General features: G+C 47.3%; 1 protein-coding gene across 1 annotated transcript in view; it reads left to right on the forward strand.

Annotated features, from left to right (window-relative positions):
- The window catches only part of ADAMTS20 (ADAM metallopeptidase with thrombospondin type 1 motif 20), a 779,002-nt gene that overhangs the window by 367,465 nt on the left and 389,918 nt on the right, over window positions 1-21,619 (forward strand). Inside the window, exons 13-15 of the mRNA XM_069628019.1 lie at window positions 13,326-13,507; window positions 13,607-13,743; window positions 17,615-17,732. Of these exons, the coding sequence (XP_069484120.1) occupies window positions 13,326-13,507; window positions 13,607-13,743; window positions 17,615-17,732 (437 nt within the window). The remainder of the gene's footprint in view (window positions 1-13,325; window positions 13,508-13,606; window positions 13,744-17,614; window positions 17,733-21,619) is intronic.

Genomic DNA, 21,619 nt, shown 5'->3' on the forward strand with positions numbered 1-21,619 from the left:
TCCATTGGCGACCTGAGGAACGTCGAATACATGGAAATGAGCGAGCGCCACTGGCAGGAAGAGTTCGAGCAGGACTACGCCCTAAGGCACGTAAGCACCTGGGTTCGAAATGGATGGCCCAACGAGAGAGCGATCCCCGAAGGCCTTCGTCCCTACTGGAAGGTGAACGAGGAAATCACCGCCATGAACGGTCTCATTCTCAGAGGTGATCAAATCATCCCACCCAGCGGAATCCGCAAAGTCATACTGTGCAGAGCACACTCGGGCCATTTAGGGTGCAACATGACCAGACGAAGGATACGCGACGCATACTGGTGGCCAGGTATCGACCAGGACGTTCGGCAGATGGTCGATAGGTGCCACGAATGCTCCAACAGCGACAAGCGCCTAGCCGTGAGGCAAGCCCCCATGCTGCCCACCGAAGTCCCCAAAGGGGTGTGGCGAAAACTGGGGCTGGATTTCATAGGGCCGCTGGACAACATGCCCCCAGAGCACAGATACGGGATAGTCTTGGTCGACTATTTTTCCAAATGGGTGGAAGCTGACTTCACCCCGGACATCACCACAGGAACAGTCATTGAAACACTCACCGCCATATTCCAGCGAGAGGGCCTGCCCAAAGAACTCGTCACGGACAACGGAGTCCAGCTAGTCTCCAGAGAAATGGAAAAATTTCTCAAGCTCAACAACATCAATCAGCGAAAAGCAAGTCTGTATCAGCCACAGGCAAATGGCCTAGTTGAGCGGGCCAACCGCCTCATCAAAGGGGCGTTACAACTGGCTCACGCCTCGGGCCTAGACCCATACAAGACGGTCAAAGAAGCCGTAGCGGCCCACCGTCTCACCCCCAACGCCGTCACAGGTGTTTCACCGTTCCATCTGCTGAGGGGGAGAAGGGCAGCATCCTCACTGGTACCACCATGGCTCCAGCAAGTGAGGGCCGACGAAGAAGTTGACATGGCTGACATAACGTGTCGCATGCAGCGCAACAAAGAAGCAATGAAAGCACAGGGGGATTTGCGCCGAGCCGCTCGACACACACAAGTCAACAAAGGGTATCTGGTGAAGATACGACTTCCCCACAAGGACACCTCCACTGGTTCCAGATACAGCAGCCCCATAGAAGTCTTGGAGAGAGGGACAAACCACATCTGCACCAGCGATGGCAGGAGATGGAACCTAGAGAGGGTAGCCATGTACCGCAGGAAAGAAGACACTGTACACTCGCCAAGAGACACTGGAGGAGATGAAGTCTGCCAAGAGCCATACGAGAACCATCACCTCCCAAGTGGAGACACCATAGAGCCGCACCATCACAACGACTTCGCAAGCTCCCTTCCCCCAACTACACCCAGGGGATCACAGCAAGGAGCTGGACAAAGAGAACCCGAATCACCAGCACCCTCCCAAGGACACTTCATCGATCCCGCTCCATACCCTGATCCTGGCAGGCCCCAGAGAGAGAGGAAGAAACCCAGGAAATATGCGGACTTCATCATGGAGTGATCACCCATTCCTTTTCCCAGCAAAGGAGGTGTGTGGGGACATCACGTGATCGCGGGAGCGTGTTCTCGCGAGATCTCGCGAGACGGGATCTCGCGAGCCCACGCTCCGCGGGAAAACGTTCCCGCTTCAGTGTTGGCGCCTGGCCAGCAGAAGCAGTCAGCGAGGAGCGCTGCTCCTGACTACAGGATAAGGAGAAGTGAGTTATAGAACTCACACCACGACTCCTAGGGCGTAACACCACAGCCACTGGAGGCTTCATGGGGGCCCTAAGAGACTACAGCGTGCCACCGGTGTGCACAACCCTTCCACAGTGAAGCAACTGGGGAAGCACAGGACTTGGTCGCAGTGAACAGTGAGTAAGCGCCCCGCGCCTCCAGGCCACGCATAGCCTCCTCACTTGCTGTTAGTCAATAAAGACCGTTAGAAATACTACAGCGTCCTGTCATCTGTTTAGGCCACAACAGACGGACACTGTTTTTTCAGTTTCTGTGTCCCTTATTGTGCACACTTTTCCCACAGCAGCGGCCCGGGTTACCAGCAACCCTGTATACACGTGAGACACGAAAGAGACAACCCACGTTAGCACTTACATGCTGTTGGGTTCCCTGGATGCAATTTTCAAAATTTACAAAAACTGAGTGTAATTGTGCAGAGTAAAAGTAGGCAATATCACGTTTGCTTTTCACATGTACGCATCGTTTTGCACACTAAAAAATGCTGACATCAAATTACGCTTTGCAAGCTGCATTTATTAACGTATTACTACGTCAACCGACTGCTCGTTTGTAGAAGGAAGGCGTTAGCCATTTGCGCCTTACTTTTACAACCAGCTAAATGTTTGCGTTGTTCCGAGAAGTAGGAGGTGTGCAAAGTGAAGTTTGCATCTCCACTTTGCATGCCTTCTCCATGTTAGACAAGCGCCAGGTCTTACTCCTACATGAAAATCCTCACAGAGGCGTAAAATCAGTTGTTTCCTATAGAGTCTGCATGAAGCAGACTGTGCAAACCCTGAGGTGCTCATGAGAGTTTTGTCATTTCCAGGCTGCTACGTATCTATCGGATGCATTAACAGACTATCGCTGGCAATGGCGTTGCTAGGGGGATATTGGGGGGGCGTGCCCCCCTCTGAAATCATTGGCCCCACCTTGTGCCCCCCCCCTATCTAAGGCGAGCAGTGACGGTGTTCTCTGTTTGTGGTGTTATTTGTGACATTAAGGCAAATGTCTGCATATCACACGCCAAACGCTCTCCTTTTGTCTGAAAGCCAGCAGTGATCTTGGTATGCATTCTGGCATCGGTGAGCAGGAGCCACTTCTCAGGTGCTCCTGCCCTGCTTCTGCACAGCGACCTCCATAGTGTGCAAAGCAGCTTGCAGCCCCACCCATCAGAGAATGTAGTGCACGAAACTGCTAATGATGGCCCATTAGTCAATGAATGGTGTCATGCCTGCATTCTGATGGGATGGGAGGTTCCAGGGCAGTGTGTTTAGTTGGTGTTCTCAAAAGCCTCTTTGCAGCAGTACTTGTGACGTCACACATTACCTTTCATAGGCGGCCCACCCACTTTTATCTGTAGCCCCCCCTACTTTTGTCTTTGGCCCCCATGTGCCCCTCCTGAATTTGATTCCTGGCGACGACACTGATCGCTAGTGCTAAGGGAGCATTTTCATGTGTTGCGCCACTCCCATGACAGGTGGTGCTGACTGCTGGGCTTCACGTTTTTCCCCTTTGATGGAGAGCACACCTGCTTCCCTGTCTGGTGTCTGATCACGGCCAGGGGCGGTGATAATTTGCAGTGGGGAGCTGTGTGTAATTGCACGCTTCCCCGCAGCCGATAAGTCACGAGCCAGGCATTCCTGGGCCGGTGTTTGAAGGCCTTATTCCCTCAGATCAAAGCTGGGCTCAGATTGTTGTCAGCCGGAGGAGCGACTCTGCCGTCAAGCGCGCATTCTCTTTACGGCTCTTCTCGCGCTGTGTGGCATTTCCCCTGACCTCTGCCCTCTCCGCTCTGAGATCTTTGACTGGCTGCCGAGTGATCCGATTTAATCCTCTGCTTTCAGCCCCCACTCGTTCACCAATCACACGGCACACAACCTGAAGGCAAATCTTAGACAATTAAATGCCAACACTTTGGGGTGGTCAGTTTATAGGTGCGTGGCAGTTTCAAAATATACCTTTTGTACAAATAAATGCAATTATTTGGTATTGTGTCCCTTCTTGCAGGATGCAGGCTTCACCTCTTCGAAGAGCCCCCTCTCTAATGCTCCCCATCTAAGGAGATATATCTTATGTAAGGTGTTAAATAGGCTAATAATGACACCTGTTATTACAGAGTTTATAAGCTGGAGGGATCTGGCATGAAGCACTACATAAGAACACACAATTTTATTATTTTTATTTTTGTCATTAACGAAATGTTACATTTGAAATTACTGAATCAGAGACTTTCAGAACTTAAAGTCATAATTGACATTTTCTGAGACTGTCAGATGAAATGGAGGGAAAAAACAATGTTTACAGACTATTACAGACAAATATGCAACCCTCTGGAACAGCCTCCATGACTCTCTCCGTCTTGAGCTGAACCTCCTCAAGTTCCGGAAACCCCTCAAGACCTTCCTATTCTCTTCCTCCTTCTCTCTCCCATGCTAACCTCCTTTCTCTTCTCTCCTTCTTCCCTCCTTCTTTTTTCCTCCCCAACTCTGCTCAGTTTCGCTGACTGGTCGCCTGGTGCACATCCAGACCCTCACATGTCCGAGGCTCCCCGCCAGTCCTGCACTGGCCTCTGGGCCTCTGCATTCTGCCTGGCACTACTGCACTCGGGATATGTTCCATGGGAGGGGCAACCTCTCTGCACACAACCCAGGCCCCTGATGGACTGGGCGCACTTGTCCCCCCTCCCTCACACTTCCTGTCTGCGCACTTGCACAACTTTGAATGTACTAGGCCTAGCAAGATCGTCTGTGTCCTGTCCTCCCTTTGCCTCTCCTCCCTAGCTTGGTTGCACCTGAAACATTTGTGCATAGGCGCATTAGTGATGACCAATCATCATGATTGTCACCAGGCCTCGTACAGTAGTTTATTGTTCTGTATGTCCTTTTCCCCTTCCTCCCCGCCTCCTTCTCTCCTCACTCTTTGTCATGCACTTGACTATCTGACAAGTCATTAGGCCTAGTACAGCAGCTTATTGATTGCATGCTCTTCCTTTCTCCCCCCCCTCTTCTCTCCTTCCCTCCTGTCATCCACTTGCATTAGTAGAAATGCCTCAGGTCTAGTATGCTAGTTATTTTTGTTAGATCATTCGGAAACTTCAAGCCCTAAGAATGACCACTGTATTACCTTGTTTCCCTTTCCACCTTGAAGCGCTTTGAAGCACTTCATTGTGTATAAGCGCTTTACAAATAATTACAATTACAATGAGGCTTTTAGGAAAAGCATTCAATGGGTTTGTGTCCTTGTTGGCTACATAATGACACATATGTCTCTGAAGCCACCAACCTTGTTGTGTCTGGAGATTTTAATGAGTGTGAAGTCTCCTCCCCTGAGGTGGTTTTGATTGGGCGCACGTGGGTTGTACCATTCTTGCAGGTATAGCCTAAGGAAAAGTCCTAAAATGTTATTGTGGCGTGCAATAGGAGAGGAATAAGTATAGAGCGAGAAAAAGGCAAGAGCTCCCACATTTATAAATAATAGTATTGTGTTATTATATATAGTATTATACTAGACTCATCCAGCTTCTAACCACTGTAATACCAAGTATTCTTATTACCCCTTTTTTTTAGTTTTGCCTGTTAGGTGGAGCTGTAAGGGTATTACCCAAATTGACCTTTTACAATTGGCCTTTTGCACAATTGACCTAATTATAGTGGTCCAAATTGACCTTCTGCACAATTGACCTTTATATTACTTTAGTTAGTTTATATATCTATTAGGTTGGTTTTGGATAAACAATAATATAAGGGGATTGGTTGGGGGACTGCGGGGGATTTCCCCCCACATATATGTCCTAATTGACCTTCTAAATTAGGTCAATTCTCCCGAGGTCAATTCTCCCGAGGTCAATTGTGAAAAGGTCAATTAGTATACAACCGCTGTAGGTGCTGTCTAGCAGCAAAAACTATTGTCATGGTAAGTGAAGATAAAAGGGAGATAGGATGCGAGGAAGGACACGCAGCTCGTGGGTACTGTTTGCAGGGGCGTTGCTAGGGGGGGGTTAAGGGGGCTATAGCCCCTGATCTTTTGGTTGTAGCCCCGGATAGAATCTCTGGAGCTACAGCCAAAAGACTAGCTAGCCCCCAGTCCCAACAGTTCCGACATCAGCTTAGCCCCGGGTCTTTTCCAGACCTAGCAACTCCTCTGACTGTTTGATTATTTACTCACCCGCCATTGGCGTAGCAGGGGCCGCAGCGGCCCCTGCGTCACATGTCATGGGGTGGTGGGGGGGAGTACTTACTATGCCATGAACTTTAGGTTTGCAGGCTGCTCTCACATCAGAGACCCACACTTTACGCATGTAGCTATCCACTAATATGCGTCTGCATACTGTATTTATCAACGGTAATCAGGCTGGGCTACCCAAAACATGCCACGTTGCCGCGGGTAAACATTTCATAGCTACTCCAGGTGATTGGAGGGACTATGTGCATTTTACAGAACTAGAATTGCGACCACTTCATTAAAGCGATTACGCTTAGCTGTTGAGTAAGTTCAAGGTCCCTATCATAGAAGATGCCTGCTTTTTCATTTGGTTTTGGTTCATACGTGGTGCAAGCAACCTTTGGAGGCAAAATTATACATGCATGGAGAGACACAGAGACAGAAAGAGAAGAAATGGCCTGGAGAGGAGGAACAGACACAAGGATGTGCAGGAGTATCAGGTGGCAAATTCCCCATCCACTCCTCATACCTACGCATGGCAATAGTCACAGGTTGCCAAACCGCTACCCGTGCTGAAATGAAGTGCCACTTTGCACAGAGCTGTGCTTTGTCATTGACCTAGTGAGTCAGCACAAGTGTGGGGACTCCGCACGCAAGATCTCGTTGCAACGAGATCTCGCGAGAGTTCGCGCAAGAGTTTGGCCGTGAAGTGCACAGAGTGAGAGATCCGCACCAGAATTGGAGCGAGGCCGGAGAAAGCAGTCAGGGCTCGGCACTCTTCCTGTATAAGGAAATCAACCCTCCTGAGAAGATCTGCCACATCTGCAAAGCCTTGTTAGCTGAGCGTAATGCCATGGCTGGAGGACAGCCTAGTGGGAGCTCCAGCTAACAAGGGAACACTAATGCCCCAGCATCCATATATGGCAGTGAAGACAACTGCCCTGGGCAACAGGAACTGAACAGTGGGTAATGCCCCATCCCCGTTCCTGGATTCAATCATCCACTGTTACTCTGTCTGCATCAGGAGCTGAATAAATACCCCTTCCAATCACAAAGTGTCCTGTGATCATTGAGGGCCACTACAGCAAGGAAAAGAGAAATTGAAACATTTGGTTCCCCCCCAGTGTAGCAAATGCAAGTAAACCTTTAAGAACTTGGGAAAGGGCTCACAGTGGATGCTCACTCGCTGCTAAGTCTGGCCTTGTTATCCGCGTACCATTTATAAGGCAGTGAGTAATTTCCTTCCTTCGCTGCTTGCTCTCCTTCTGTTCCCGCTGTTACGGTGGGAACAATCTGGAGTGAAGGCACGGTTTCAGAATTTACTCCCCACTTTTTGACAATTAGGGAGCTGTTACTGTGCGTTGCAGGCATTGAACCAGCCCCCGGTCGGAAGAGAACATCAAGGGCAATGTGAGGGTTTGGAAGTGTGGTTGGAATGCGGCTGAACCTGGGGTGTTTGGGGTTAAACAGCTCGTTTGAGTGTGGCTATGCATTTGCACGGGAGGAAAAAGGATCCACTCTATGCAATGCAGCATCCTGAGTGAGTGTAACAGAACCCGTGGCACCCAAACCTGTCTTCCCCCCCTCTCGGGATCCGTCCATCCCTCCATTCTTCCTTCCTCCCTCCCCCTCTCTTCCTCGCTACGCTAATGTAGGGCCTTGCCAGGACTCGGGGCTAGCTAGCCTTTTGGTTGTAGCCCCTGTTTTGGTCTTTGTATGCACCACAGGGTAAGGGGCAGGTCCAACGCTTCCTTTTATGAACTGGGGTGGAATGCCCAACAAAACGAGACCGAGCCAACTGTAAGGACACTCTCTATAATGTCCCTCTACATGCTTCTGCCAAGGGTCTAGTAGCCCCTCCTCTTCCTCCCTCATCTGCCGTGCCCAGTTCTTCTTCCTCCTCTCTTAAGGTCGTCCTCAGTTTAAGGAGGATCGACCTTATTTACTCCACAACATCTCCCCCCTGCTTATCAAATTTGTAGGTCAGTGGCTTTTGCTGCTTTCTGGTGTCGCCTCGAGGCACTGCCACATTCCTGCCGGACCAGGGTTTCGTTTCTTTAGTGCCACGCATTCACATCTCTCTCTTATCCGCTCAGTGGCCCTAGGTATACTCGGTACACTTCGTCTGGCGGACCTTTCTTATTTCTGTCCTCTCACTTATGGTAGTCTGCTCTTGCGCGCCTCATGCTTCTTGAACTGTCCATCGTCTCTTTTGATGGGGAAGGCATCCCTTCCTCAACACTCGTTCCAAGTGACCTCTCTGCCCGCACCTGGCGCACTGATGCCCTATCGCCGGGCATGACCTACTGTGGGGAAACTGTATCCAACATCTATAGCACATAATCTCCTTCCCACCCACCTGCAGCATTGAATCTTGCGGTGTTCTGCCGCAACTGTGCGCTTCTCGTGGCCACTGTGCACGATGAGTGTGGGTGGAGCCACCTGCTCACTGCCCTTCAGCTTTTCCATCTGAGTGGCTTGGTTGTCGACCCTTTCATATACTCGGGACAGTTCCAAGATGTTCGCAAGCGGGAGAGGCTCCTTCAGCAGATGCTTCCGAAATACGGGTGAGGTACACCCCTCTAATATACGTAAAGTATGGCCTCTTCGTCAGAGAAATTCGCGAAGTCACAATGTCAACTCATCCTTTGCAGCCTGATGACAAAACTGCCTATTGTTTCCTGATGCAGCTGCTGGCACTTATTGAATACATATCTTTCAAAGTAACTTCTTGTTGAGTGCGGTGATGGCCCACACGTCGTTCTCTCTTGTGTTGGGAGCGTCTTGAGGATTCCCTTGATCTCTCTCCCCGCAATGTTTGTGAAAACCCCCAGGAGCGTTGTGGGATCATCTTCCCCCAGTGCCTTCATGTAGTCACTAAATTGATCCTGCTGCGGCTGCAGTTGAAATGGTGGCGGTCGTCTGAGAAACACCGCTCTTGCTGTAATTGCCCCGCTGCCCTTTCTTGGGATTCTCTGCTCTTCCCCCATTCTGTGGGGTTTCCCCGCAAATGTCGGAAAAAAATGCTGAATGTGCATTTTGTGCTCATTCCGCATGTAAGAAAAAGTCGAATCCATTATACCAAACAGGGGTTGCGGGGGTGCGCCCCCCATGTTCAGTATAATGAGATTCAGGGGATGCGGGGGTGTCTCCCACTTCAGGCAGGAGTGCAGCACAATTAAAAAAAAAAAAAAGGGAAAGGGCCACTCCGGCAGAGGTCCCGACCCAATTTAGGGTTGGGAAACTTCTGCCGCAGGAAGACTGGAGTACGGAAGTACGGCAGAGAAGAAGCGAAGGAACAGGTAAGTGGGGTAATGGGGGCAGCGGGTACCTTTAACGGGGGAACGGGTGCTCCATGTGAGCACCACCTATTCAGAACGGAACGTCTTTTTTCGTGTTCTGATTTTTGCTGCTCTGTTTTATTTGGATACAGGCTTTTCGGCCTCGATCTTGTGTCGTAGATCCATTCTGTGCTATCAGCCGCCTCCTGGTCTGCGCCACATCGTCACTGATCTACATCCCCTTCCTTTCCCGCTGTCACCCTCAAGCGCTTCTACTGCAACCTTCTCCCCCACTCACCGTTGTCTCCTTGATCATGTATGTTCACGCCCCTTTTGCCTATGTGTCTCTCCTTGACTTGTGTCCTATGGGCGGATGGCCCTCCTGCAACCGTGGATGGCCCTTCTTTGAGAGCGTGGGCAGATTGCCCTCTTCAGCAGTGGGGTGCCCTTTCCTTTTCCCTAGGGCTGCGATCAGCCTTTATGTCAGCCTGACTGCCCTCCATCCGCTCTAACAGCGTTTAGCCCTTAACCTTTCCTCAGGCTGGGATCAGCCATTATGTGGGGCGGACCATCCTTCCTCCATCACCAGCTAGATTGCCCTCCTTTTTTTGTCTTCACCGGGGCTGGGGCCTGTCCTGCTTTGGGCTGGGATCAGTCTCTCTGTGGGTTGGGTTGGGATCAGTCTCTCTGTGGGGCGGAATGCCCTTCCTCTGCATCGACGGGCAGATTTCCCCTGTATTATCCGCAGGCTGGGATCATTCTTTCTATGGGGAAGACTGCCCTGTACTTGCTTTCAGGGGCTGGGAGCTCTCCCTTGGTGGATGGCCGCTCACTCCCCTCTCGACCCCAGGATCGGTGGCCACCTTGTATGGAATGCCCACTGTTCTCTGGACGGCGTGCCCTATTAATGAGCACATGGGCTGGGATCAGCAGCTTCAGCGGACGGACTGCCCTCCACACCTTTATCATGTTTTTCTCTTGTGGTTGTTCTTGCTTTCCTCCGTGTCGGGCGTACTGCCCTGCCACCATCATGCAGCTGACTGCCGTCCATGGTGGCGGATTGCCACCACCGTCTCAGGATGCACGCCCCGATCTTTACTGCAGATCTTCCCCTTCCTCATGCATGTGTCAGTTTCTGCCTCGTCGCCAGTTGTTTTGGTCTTTGTATGGACCACAAGGTAAGGGACAGGCCCAACACTTCATTGTATGCCGTGGGGTGGAATGCCCAACAAAACCAGACAGAACCAACTGTAAGGACACTCTCTTTAATGCCCCTCTACATGCTTCTGCCCGGGCTTTAGTAGCCTCTCCTCTTCCTCCCTCATCTCCGATGCGCAGTCCTTCTTCCTCCTCTCTTAAGGTCGTTCTTGGTTTAAGGAGTATTGACCTTATTTACTCTGCAACAGCCCCGAGCTACTATCCGGGGCTACAACTAAAAGACCCGGGGCTAATGCGCCCTCAGCCCCACCCCTAGGAATGCCTCTGCTCGTTCCCTCTATCTCCCTCCCCTTCACCCCCTCTACACCCTCTCATTCTTCTTTCTCCCCCCCTCTCCTCCTCCAGCTAACCCCTCTCTTTTCATCTATCTCCCTCCCCCTCTTCTCCGTCTCCCAATGTCGCTCACCCCCCCCCGACCACCCCAGCTGTGGCAAGTGAGTGGACTAAGTATTGCATTCCTAAAGGCCAGTGCTTTGTATCTGCCAACAGGCAAAGTAGTGCCTTCCAAGCAGATATACACAGCACGGAATGCTGTGCATTTCATCCTCCTAGAAGCAGGGGAGCAAAGGTCTTTCCATTACACTAAAAAGGGTATTTGCACCGGGCTTCCATATTTGATACATAGTTGAAAGATACTGTAAGAAGATTTGGAAAAAAATCCATTGCCCTACAATAGTGCTGGATCTTTATCTTCATATAGTGAAAAAACACAGGCAGACTAATCGATGAAGAGCAAAAAACAAATTACAAGGATCACCCACCTCACCCTACAACATCAGTCTGCAACCTTTGGCTCTCCAGATGGTTTGGACTATAACTCCCATCAGCCTTAGCCTGCCTAGTCAAAGATGTGGGATCCCGGGAGTCGTAGTCCAAGCCATTTGGAGTGCCCCAGGTTGCAGGCCCATTGCCCTAAAAGATGGGATTGCAACCATGGCTCACCAGATGAGTCTTGGATTCCGCACCATTGAATGTGCTAGCTTGGGGTGATGGAAGTAGCAGTCAAAAATATCTGGGGGGCCAAAGGTCACAGACCACTGTGCCTACAGACATGGATCTAGCAACTGTCAGGCTGTCAGTGGTGAAACAAGGCAGGTAGCCAGGCACATGCTTGGCAATAGGGCATACAAAATATTGGGATGACAATCATCCAATTGGGAGAAAAATTGACCCGCGAATGGATCACAGGGAAACAACTATTTTTAAATCAGTATATTTGGTTATTGTGCCATTCTTGTTTTACAGCAGCCTAACTATCAGCCCACCTTTTTGATTTTTCACTGACTTCAAAGATCTGTAAACATAGTCGAATATTGGAGTTTGGCATGACTTTACTATTTTTTTCTAGCTCTTTACTTTGTGTGGCTTGTGATTATCTTTTCACTAAATGAATAACTTATAAGTGGGATTGTTTAATAATGGAATCCGCGTATAGTTCCTAATTCGCAGAAAAGGGAATATGAGGAAAACCTTAAAAAGTAAAATGATGTATTTAGCCAAAGATTGCAAAGAGGTAAACTAATCGCAATCATGAAAGCAATAGCCAGGTGGGAAGAAAGAGGTTTATGTTGATGGGCAGTTTTTCGATCTACAAGAGCAGTCATGCCTCACTGAAGGAAATTTGACCCTCCTGGGATATATATGAATTAAACAATATTGAAAACAATTACAGAAAGGATAAGGCTAATGTACAGTTGCCCAAGTATAAATGTGCCCTGAATTGTGCACCCTCAGCCACCATTCCCAAACGTTCAAATCATTTTGTCCACATAGAGTAACTGCTCATTTTAAGAGGCATTGAAATCATGCCTTCATCCAGTGTTCAAGAGCAGGGTATGCGCCCACCTCCTGCATTCTGAAAGGTCAGAGGCCTTGAGGAGCAAGTGAGCCTCAGTGGCTTAATTACAGAATTGGCAGTGCGTGTCTTAAGAGAATCCTCTGCAAATATCACAGGGCAAACCCACATTATTTTAGATAAACAACTTGCTAAAACCATTTTCATGTTGAGTACGAGTGCAGCTTCACAGCGTACTTGTGCATGTGTGGCACTTGAAGTTGCAGGGACTCTGAGGACCCTTAAGTGTATGCAGGCATGGCGTGGCACTGTTGCACTGCATCGCTTTGTTGATTTGGGAATACAGTACAGTAGTGCTTGACCTGGACACTTGCAATTGGTTTCCAAATCTGGGTCATAATCTCTTGTTTTATAAGAATTTGCTTAAACTTAAGGTTGCACACTACACCTTCAACCTATGAGCTGACTTGCAAAATTAATACTCCCTCGGCTAAGCCCCAGAATGATGACATTTCTCAGTCCTTGACAAAGAAATAGATATAAACGGATACAATAATATCAATCAATACTGTTTTTGCCAAATGCATTATTGGTCTAACGTTTCTCTCTATGCTAAATTACATTTTGTATGAATTTGTCAAACAATAACATCAGAAGATTTGTTTGATGAATGCCTACCTTGTATCCCCCTGTATTTGTTTATGGGGAAGGCTCCCCATTTAACTCTTCACTTCCCCTTACAGTAATAATTTCACTGCACTATTTCTATGCTCTATCACTTTTTAGTTTGTTGTCGATTTATTTCCTAGACCACCCAGTTTGCCCGTAACTCCAACACTAACCCTGCCCTAATGCGCTCCCTAATCTTCTCCCCCATCATTCGGTAATTTCTCCAAAGAAATCGAGTTGGTATTTTGTTGTATAATTGGATCATACAAAATTTCCTATTAAGGTTGTATCGGGATAAAAATATTGGTGATATGAATGAAAGGCTTTTAACAGAAAAGGGACACATTTGTCACGATAAGGATGAAGCCATCATCTTCTATCCTGCCAACCAGACACTTTTGTGCTTTTGTATGTGTGATGCAGTCAATGATGCATGAAATTTGAAGCTCTCATGCTTATAAAATTTGTGCATTTAAACAGGCCGAGAAATGGAGGAAAGTACTGTGTGGGCCGCAGGATGAAATTTCGATCTTGTAACATCGGTTCTTGTCCAACAGACGGTAGAGATTTCCGAGAGGTGCAATGCTCTGGTTACGATGGAAAACATTTTAATATCAATGGCCTGCCACCAAGCGTCCACTGGATTCCTAAGTACAGCGGCAGTAAGTACCCTTTGCGTCTTTCCACTAGTAGTTGCGAAAAGGTTTTGATAGAAAAATCGCCTTACTGTATCTGTGAAACCTGTTGGATTGTCTTTCCAGTTCTTATGAAGGACCGGTGTAAACTTTTCTGTCGTGTTTCCGGGACCACTGCTTATTATCAACTGAAGGACAGAGTTGCAGATGGAACTCCATGTGGGCCAGAAACCAATGATCTCTGTGTTCAAGGCTTATGCAGAGTAAGTACAGCTATACGTACAGGACATACTTATTCATTGAGACGATCAATCGGTTGTATTTTATACAGAGGTAGAAATTGACTGTATCTTCACTAAGCACCAATTTTGCAAATGTTTACAATTGTGTAGCAAAATTGCACTTCGTCCTAATTTGCCTCCTGCATGCCTTTGATATTTATTTCAGTGATTACTAGATGTTTTATTTAGCAAAATAAACTGCTGTTCATGTATTTATTAGATGTATGCATTTGCTTTTGCCAGTGGTCAATGCAGCTGCAAGCATCATTGTTTGAAATGCTTTTCATAGTTTCTACACTGTTTCTCATGCTTTATGGATATGAACGCTAAAATATCCCAATTGCTAAATTCACTTCATAGAAGTAATTGACATGAAATGATGAGTTCAAATGCAATGTCAAGAGTATCCCTATAAGGCGAATCGTCTACATAGCTTAAATTGCCTGTTCAAAGGCTATGGTAATGATTAACGATTGGTGTTACACTCAAATACAGATGCCATCCACATCATTCCAACTCAGATGGTCAATGTTATTAGGCTATGGCCATTTAGGTGGTCAAGACATGATTGTGTGAAATATAAAGTAAAAATCATGCATCAACTTGTACAGTTTCTTCTCTCCTGCACCCTAAAAGATATAGGGCAATGTGTATAATTTGGTTTACTTTTTTGTATACACCCAAATAAATCAATATCAATGTTTTAATAATTCCTTCCATTCCGCATCCGGAAAACTCACAGGTGTGATTCGTTGTCTCCCATGCCCCAAAAAAGATCACGTGCCAATACAAATTCTAGATCAATGTGTATGCCTTCTTCTCTACTGCAGCCAAAACAAAGAAGGCTGCAGTGTGTGATCAGCCCATTTCGGTGCCCAAAAACATCAAGGCCACAAGTCTCAAGACTGATGGTGTTCGCTATTGACGTGGATGGGTAGCATACATTCAACTTGAATCTGGCTATAGCCCCAAACATGCACAGGGCAGTGACACAATGAATACATCTTACCAACTTTGCCAACGAATTCTGCAATTTTTAAGGTTTTACCAAAAATCAAAACAACTCCTGTTATTTTTGAGACTTCACCTCAGAGCGCAACTTGTCTTATAATTGTTAAGCCTTCAAAGCAGAGCAGAAATGCTCTTGAAATTTCAAAGTCTTTGACATTGAGTTGAACTTTGCCTGCTTTTTGTGAGGCTTCACCAGAGAGTGAAGATGATTCTGGAATTTTAAGTTTTGCAACAGGGCAGAACTTCTCCTGCAATTCTTCTAGGCTTCACAACAGAGTGGGACATTGTCCCTTGACAGGTGTAGTGTACAGGGTCTGCAATCTATTGCTCTCCAGATGTGTTGGACTACAACTCCGTCGGTCACTCACCATTGACTATACTGGCTAGGGCTGATGGGAATTGCATACCCCTGTTTATGTATGTAATCTGAGTGGTGGATAAGCCTTAGCTTTCAGAAGTGTCCCGCTACCATGGTTTTCCAGTGTGTGTGAATCTGTGAGGCTGCCTGTGGCCCTCAGCAGAGACATGTTTGCAGCAGGACCTACAGTGAGTGGTGTCAAAGCTTTACAGTTTGAAGGATAGTCTCAAGTGAGTTTGGGGTCCACCTCTTGTTCAGACTACATATGCAAGGCACTGCCTGCCCTGTAAGGTTGTAGGTTTCCTGGAAAAGCCCTGAAAGGGCAGGCCCACTTTTGGTCAGCATTTGACTGTCGGGGCTAAGTGAGGGTAAACTAGGGACACCCTCTGCTGCCCCAGGGCCCATCTTGCACTAGTTGAGGGAGGTCCCTGACCCCTTGGTCAACCCACAAGAAGTCCCCACTATAGGGCAGGGTACTACATCACAACCCCAATCCCCATGCATGTATTTGCTTGTGTACCTTTTGTTGTATTTGTCAATCCTCTGTCCAGTGGCGTATCAAAGAGTTTTACTGACCATTTGCAGATGAGTAGTTCATTTGCTGTAGGTGTGCTTTCCATGCTTTTCACTGTCAGGGTGTCAATGTTCTCGAGTTGCAGTATTTCCTGCTCCTTAGTAGGCACTGCTTTCTTCAGCAAGCTCCTTGGAAAACATTGCGCCAGCAATAACTAATGGTACAGGGCAAGAGCAGGTAAGCACTATCTGGCTTTAGGTGCTGCCCTTCCAGACATATTTAGTGGTTTCCAGGTATTATCGTATGGACAAGGTGTGATCTGCCCTCAAAGGGAGTCTCCTGGAGCCAGGAAGTCACCCCCTAAACCATCAACAGCTATTTGCACTACAAAATAGAGATTAAGGGGGATGGGACTGACTTTCTGGAGCAAGGAGGATTTGACTGATTTGTAGCCCAATGTTTTCACTTTTACACAAATTGGTATGATTTCTAGTTGAGAGGAGGGCCAATGGCTGGGCTTAAATACTTTGAAGCTAGTGCCCAAATGCTGTGCAAAGGGATATGGAGAGCCAGTTACAAACTCCTAGGGTAAGAGTGCCCATACAGGCCTAGTGGCAGTATCATCTCCCTTCCTCTAGCAGATGTTTAATTGGCCAAGATGAAGACAAAGGCAACCACACGATAGATACCAAAGGCCAAGACCAGAAGGCCACAAAAAGGACCACAGGCAAAGACAAAGACTTGGTGAACACCATCCTGGGTGGATGCTCAGGAGAACTGAGGACTTAGGATGGGAAGAGGACACCTTAAGAGCAGCATCCTAGATAGAATGGAAGGTAGACAACAACGGGAGGGTAGACCAATGAGAAGAGAGAAACCATAGTAAAAATAAAGGAAACATTAAATTGTGGAAGAAAATGTGATTATGTAGGAAAGAAAGTGATAAAGTGGAGAATTTTACAAAGGTCAAGGAGTTTGATCTTACAAATGTGAGACACTGAGGAGATCTTTATAAGACTGGGATGAGGCCGAGATGTGGCAAGGGAAGTGGTTGCGTGTGGAAAAGACAGAAAATGGAAATGAGGATGCGATACAGTGGTGGGGAGATTGAAATTGAAAAGAATGGTAAACACATGTGAGGTGTCCAGTATCCCATTGATACAGTGAGCAAACGCCAGATTTTAAAGTGCATTCAATATGTGTGGACGGGTTTCAAAACCTAGAGACGTATCTTTAATGACAACTTAGGTTGTCAACTCCCTGTTTGCTACAATGCTAAAAACATGAGGGTCTCGAGGGCCACACTGGGAAAGTTGCTGATTTTCATCTGCATTCAGAACAGGACTGGTACCAAAAAGAACCCTGATAAAAAGAACCTCAAAGACACAATACCTCTTCTGATTTCTGGATTGCAATAATGTTTTCAGCTTCAATGCGGTTAAAGGCATTTGGAAAGCATACAACAATGAGTTGCTCTGGTTCACATCATATGGCAGATTTTGCTAACCTGTCTGAGCTAGTGCAATCAAATCCCCAGATACTCAGATCATTGACTAGGCGTTGTGAATTTGTTGTGGCACTATCCAAACCAGAAGCCACTGATACCCCTCTACAACATTTTGTATCTTTTTTTCAATGGCCTTTTTTACATGCTGACGGATAGACACTGTATAGATTGTCTGGAATGGAGTATTTACACCTTTCGATCAAATACCCGGCCCTTTGCCATGCAAATTACTGCAGTTGACAATGACTGTTTGAGACTCCAATTAGCAAAAAGTTCAAATGATGTTTGCAAAGGTGACTTTGTTTTCCCTTCCTGCTCGGATGATGTAGTACAGTTGTATGGATGTCATCAAACGCTTAAAACAGGATCTTATATAGTATTCCTATTCAAATTTAACTTGGATCACTGTAAAAAAAAATGTATTGCCTTATTTAATGATGCACAATTATTTTACTTCTTGCAGCAAGCTGGGTGTGACCATGTGCTGAACTCCAAAGCAAGAAGAGATAAGTGTGGAGTCTGCGGGGGTGATAATTCTTCATGCAAGACTCAGGCCGGCACATTCAACGAGGCTCAATATGGTAAGCACACACAAAGATAACAACACAAATAATGTCATTATCAATAATAATGCTACCACTTACAATAATAGTAATCATTATAAGAATAAGGATAATACAAATGTAGTGATGCCATTCATGAAATTAATACCAACAGATAGCGCTTCATTCCTTCATTCACCCATTCATGTATTTATTTATGCAGTTTACAGAGTGTGAAGTAGGGTATCTGGTGTTTCCATCGAATTTCTGTCCATCATCGAATTCATATCCATTGAAATGCTTTTCCATCGAAAAGCATATTCCTTGAATTAATGTCGATGGATTTTAGGGTTAGGGCAAGGGTTAGAATTAAGGTTAGGGCAAGGGTTAGAATGAGGGTTAGGGCAAGGATTAGAATTAGGGTTAGGGCAAGGGTTAGCATTAGGGCTAGGGCAAGGGTTAGGGCTGGGTTAGGAGGGGTGCCCTTGGGGGTTGCGGGTGTTGGGAGGGGGGAACCCCCCCCAATAAATAAAAAAACTAAAACGTTACATGAAGCTGGCCAGTGCCAAAATACTTTGAAGATTTCAGCACTGGACAGCTCTGTGTAACGTTTTAAAGTGAATAAATAAATACATCGAAATGCTATCTTTTACATTTGAAAGCACATATTCATCCAAACTTGTCCATTCCAATATTCGATGGACAAGTTTCGATGTATATGAACTTTCACATGTAAAAGATAGCATTTCGATGCATTTATTTTCGATGGAAAATCTTTCGTTGAAAAGACCATAAACCGTGAAGTAGGTGTCATTAGTTTCGGAACACTATTGCCCTCCTAGGGATGTGATTCTGCAGGTCATCTTTTTCTGTTCTGTGAGGAACCTGAGAGCGTACTCACTTATTTCTCCCCAACATCCTCTGCTCAGGTGGGCAAGGAAGGGCCATCAATGTTGGATCCTGACCCTGGGGGTGGAGATGCGAGGGAGGATCAACTGGTTAGCAGAGACCCAGGGAGTGGTATGGGGATGTACTTGGGTGAGAGGCGGTATCTCCCATTTGCATTCCATGATGAACCCTCAGTACCAGCCACATTTATGGGATATTTTGCCACCCTTTTTCCTCTGCCCAGGATAACATCAGAAGGCATCATCAACCTAGGAAGAGGGCGAAGAAGAGGAGGTCCACAAGCGAGACATGGTATCCCACTTTCCCCTGTGAGAGTCAACCTTACCCTCCCCCTGCCTTTTTAGGCTGTTGCAAACCATTCCCCTTCAGTCACACCATTATAGTACTGGGACGAGGAAGAGGAAGAGGCCTTCAGACTGTTGTAAGGGTCAGGCATGTCCTGAGTACTCCACTAATTATGGTCAGGCACTTGGGCCTGAGGACTCACACCTGCAACCTGTCAAATGGTTGTAGGTGCAGTAAGGAACTCGTGGTGGCAACAGTAAAGACAGACACAAGTGATATCAGTTCAAGGGTGTTTATTAAACTGTAAATGCAGTGTGGAAAAATGCCTAATCTAAACCTAAATCTAAGATGGGAGCAAGCGTCGACCATCAACTGAAAAATAAGGCAGTCCTTGTGGCGTCTTGTCAAAGTAAAAAGGCTTATACTGAAAAAAAAAAAACGATTGCCAAAACCTTACAACTAATTATAGAAAGTGTGTGGGATGGGGATTTCAATAAAGGAAAAAGTGTTCACAAATAAGTTAGGATGTGATTGCCAGGGGTCTACCTTCCCCATGTTTTCAGCACGGGACAAGGTGGGTCTCCTGAGCACAGCACACACGTAAGTTTTCCCAGTGCGAGTCTACAGCTCCGTTCCAGCAATCAGGTTCTTCGATGGTTTAAGTCGAGGGCCTGATATTTTCAACAAACAAAACACAAAAGTTCTATTCCACTTATGGCTTTGGGTGACAGCCTCACACCTGGGTCCCCCTCTTCCGGGCACAGACCTCTTGCAGTTGTACTCGACAATTCAATTTAACAGTTCCTTTCTCAACAAACTTTGGGTGGTGATTTTCCCTCTTTCGAGTTTTCAACACACTCTTCATAGAACTTTAGACTCTTACACTCACGAGTCTCAATGTCTTTTCAAACAAAAGTTCTGTGGGGGCTGCTGTTGAGCAGCCAACAAGATGGCTGCTTGAGCTGGGAGCTCCGGGCCCATAAAATCAATTTTCTTCATAAACCCGGTTTTATACCATCGATTTGGCACCAAAAGAATTCCACATATAGCAGATTTCCTTGAGAACCTGCGGCTCCATCATTGAACAGAACCGCTCATTGGTGTCTGAACGGTGCATTGCTGAAGGCTGAGCCGGTGGCATGGGCAGCTGAGCCCTACCAGAACATACAGGTGAACTGGTGGCTCAGGGCATTTAGATTGGGGCGGGAACACTCTGTATCTCTGAACAAGGCAAGCAATAAACTGGGTGTGTGACTGGAACTCTGCCCGGCATGCCTCCTGCAACGCCCCGCTGCCGGATCGCAGCGGCACAGCCAAGTGACTGCGCCGCACGCCTTAACCCAACCATAACATGAGGGCATATTCACTCCAACACGCAGATACTCAGTAACATCCTCTGTGCAGCACAGACCCCAGATCACTGGCTGACGGATACAATACATCAAGCGCTGCTTGGAACTCAGATTGCCTCCTGACTCTCACTGGAGATATGCCCAATCTAGTGCGTGGCCCAACCATCGCCTATTGTAGTGTTACTCAGATTTATTCGAGCTGGCCGGCTCACCATCTTTATCTGCCAGGGAGCACTGATATGCATCTGTAGAGCCAGTCACCAGCGTGCCAATTGCCCACCGGACAATGTTGCCCATCGATGCCCCAACTTTGATCCTCCACAATCAAAGAAGATGCATGATCCAGAGACCTTGTTGCACGCCACCCATGTATTGATTTTCAGCGATCCCACTGCAGGTTGTGACCCACATCAAGGGCTACCGGGGCCAACACCACGTTTCTAAAGTACTGAGGATTAGTATGGCCCATGACACACTCCTTTTGTGGCCTCAGATCACTCCCTTCATTGTGCACCAACATCAGAGTAGACATGCCTTTGCGTCATTGTTCACCTTCAGCCCCCAAACACACAGCCTGAACAACCGCTGGGACCGGTCAACTACCGGTGCCTAGCTATACCCTACATCTAACTCTTTCATCAGGACTAAACAAAAGTGCGCCCCCGGTCCACCTTCCTATTAGTTGTGCTCTGAAGGCCAGGATCCGGTGGGGACAGAGTGAGCAAGCCTCCAACCCCAGGCCCTCTGCAACAACACCCTTCACTGTGCACCATATGCTGTCACCGACATTGAGTAGGCACGTCAAAGTGTCATTGATCCCCTGCAGCCCGCAAGCGCACAGCTTGAATAACCACTGGGACGGGGCAAAAACCTATGCCTAACCATACCCTACATCTAACTCTTTCATCTGGATCAAACAAAACACGGTCTCAGTCCACCTGCCTCCCAGTGGTGCCCCAGGAGCCAGGCTCCTGAGGGGACAAAGTTAGCAAGCCTCTGACCGCATCCCATCTGCAACTACACCTTTCCTAGCTCGACTCCCTCCTCATCCGCCCATAAATCCTCCCAAACGGGTAAACCCACAAAGCATCACACAACCTAGTGCCGCTAGAAGAAATCATGAAGAAGGGGTCCGGTGGGAAGAAAAAAGGACCAATGTACTCATTCACTAACACCCACACCAAGGCCATGGGTGCAACGGATTCATCAACTAACAGCAAACCTACTTCAACTTCTGGGGATGCCCGCGTGGACCATTTATTGGTGGCTATGCAAAGTGGTTTCATGACTGTCAACATGATGCTCGATTATATTGTGTCCACCATTGGCTCTCTAAAATCTAAACTGGAGAAAGAAAGCACCCCTATAAATGAGGTAGAA

Source organism: Ambystoma mexicanum, chromosome 12 (assembly GCF_040938575.1).
Source record: "Ambystoma mexicanum isolate Mex_15411 chromosome 12, UKY_AmexF1_1, whole genome shotgun sequence".
Lineage (NCBI taxonomy): Eukaryota > Metazoa > Chordata > Amphibia > Caudata > Ambystomatidae > Ambystoma > Ambystoma mexicanum.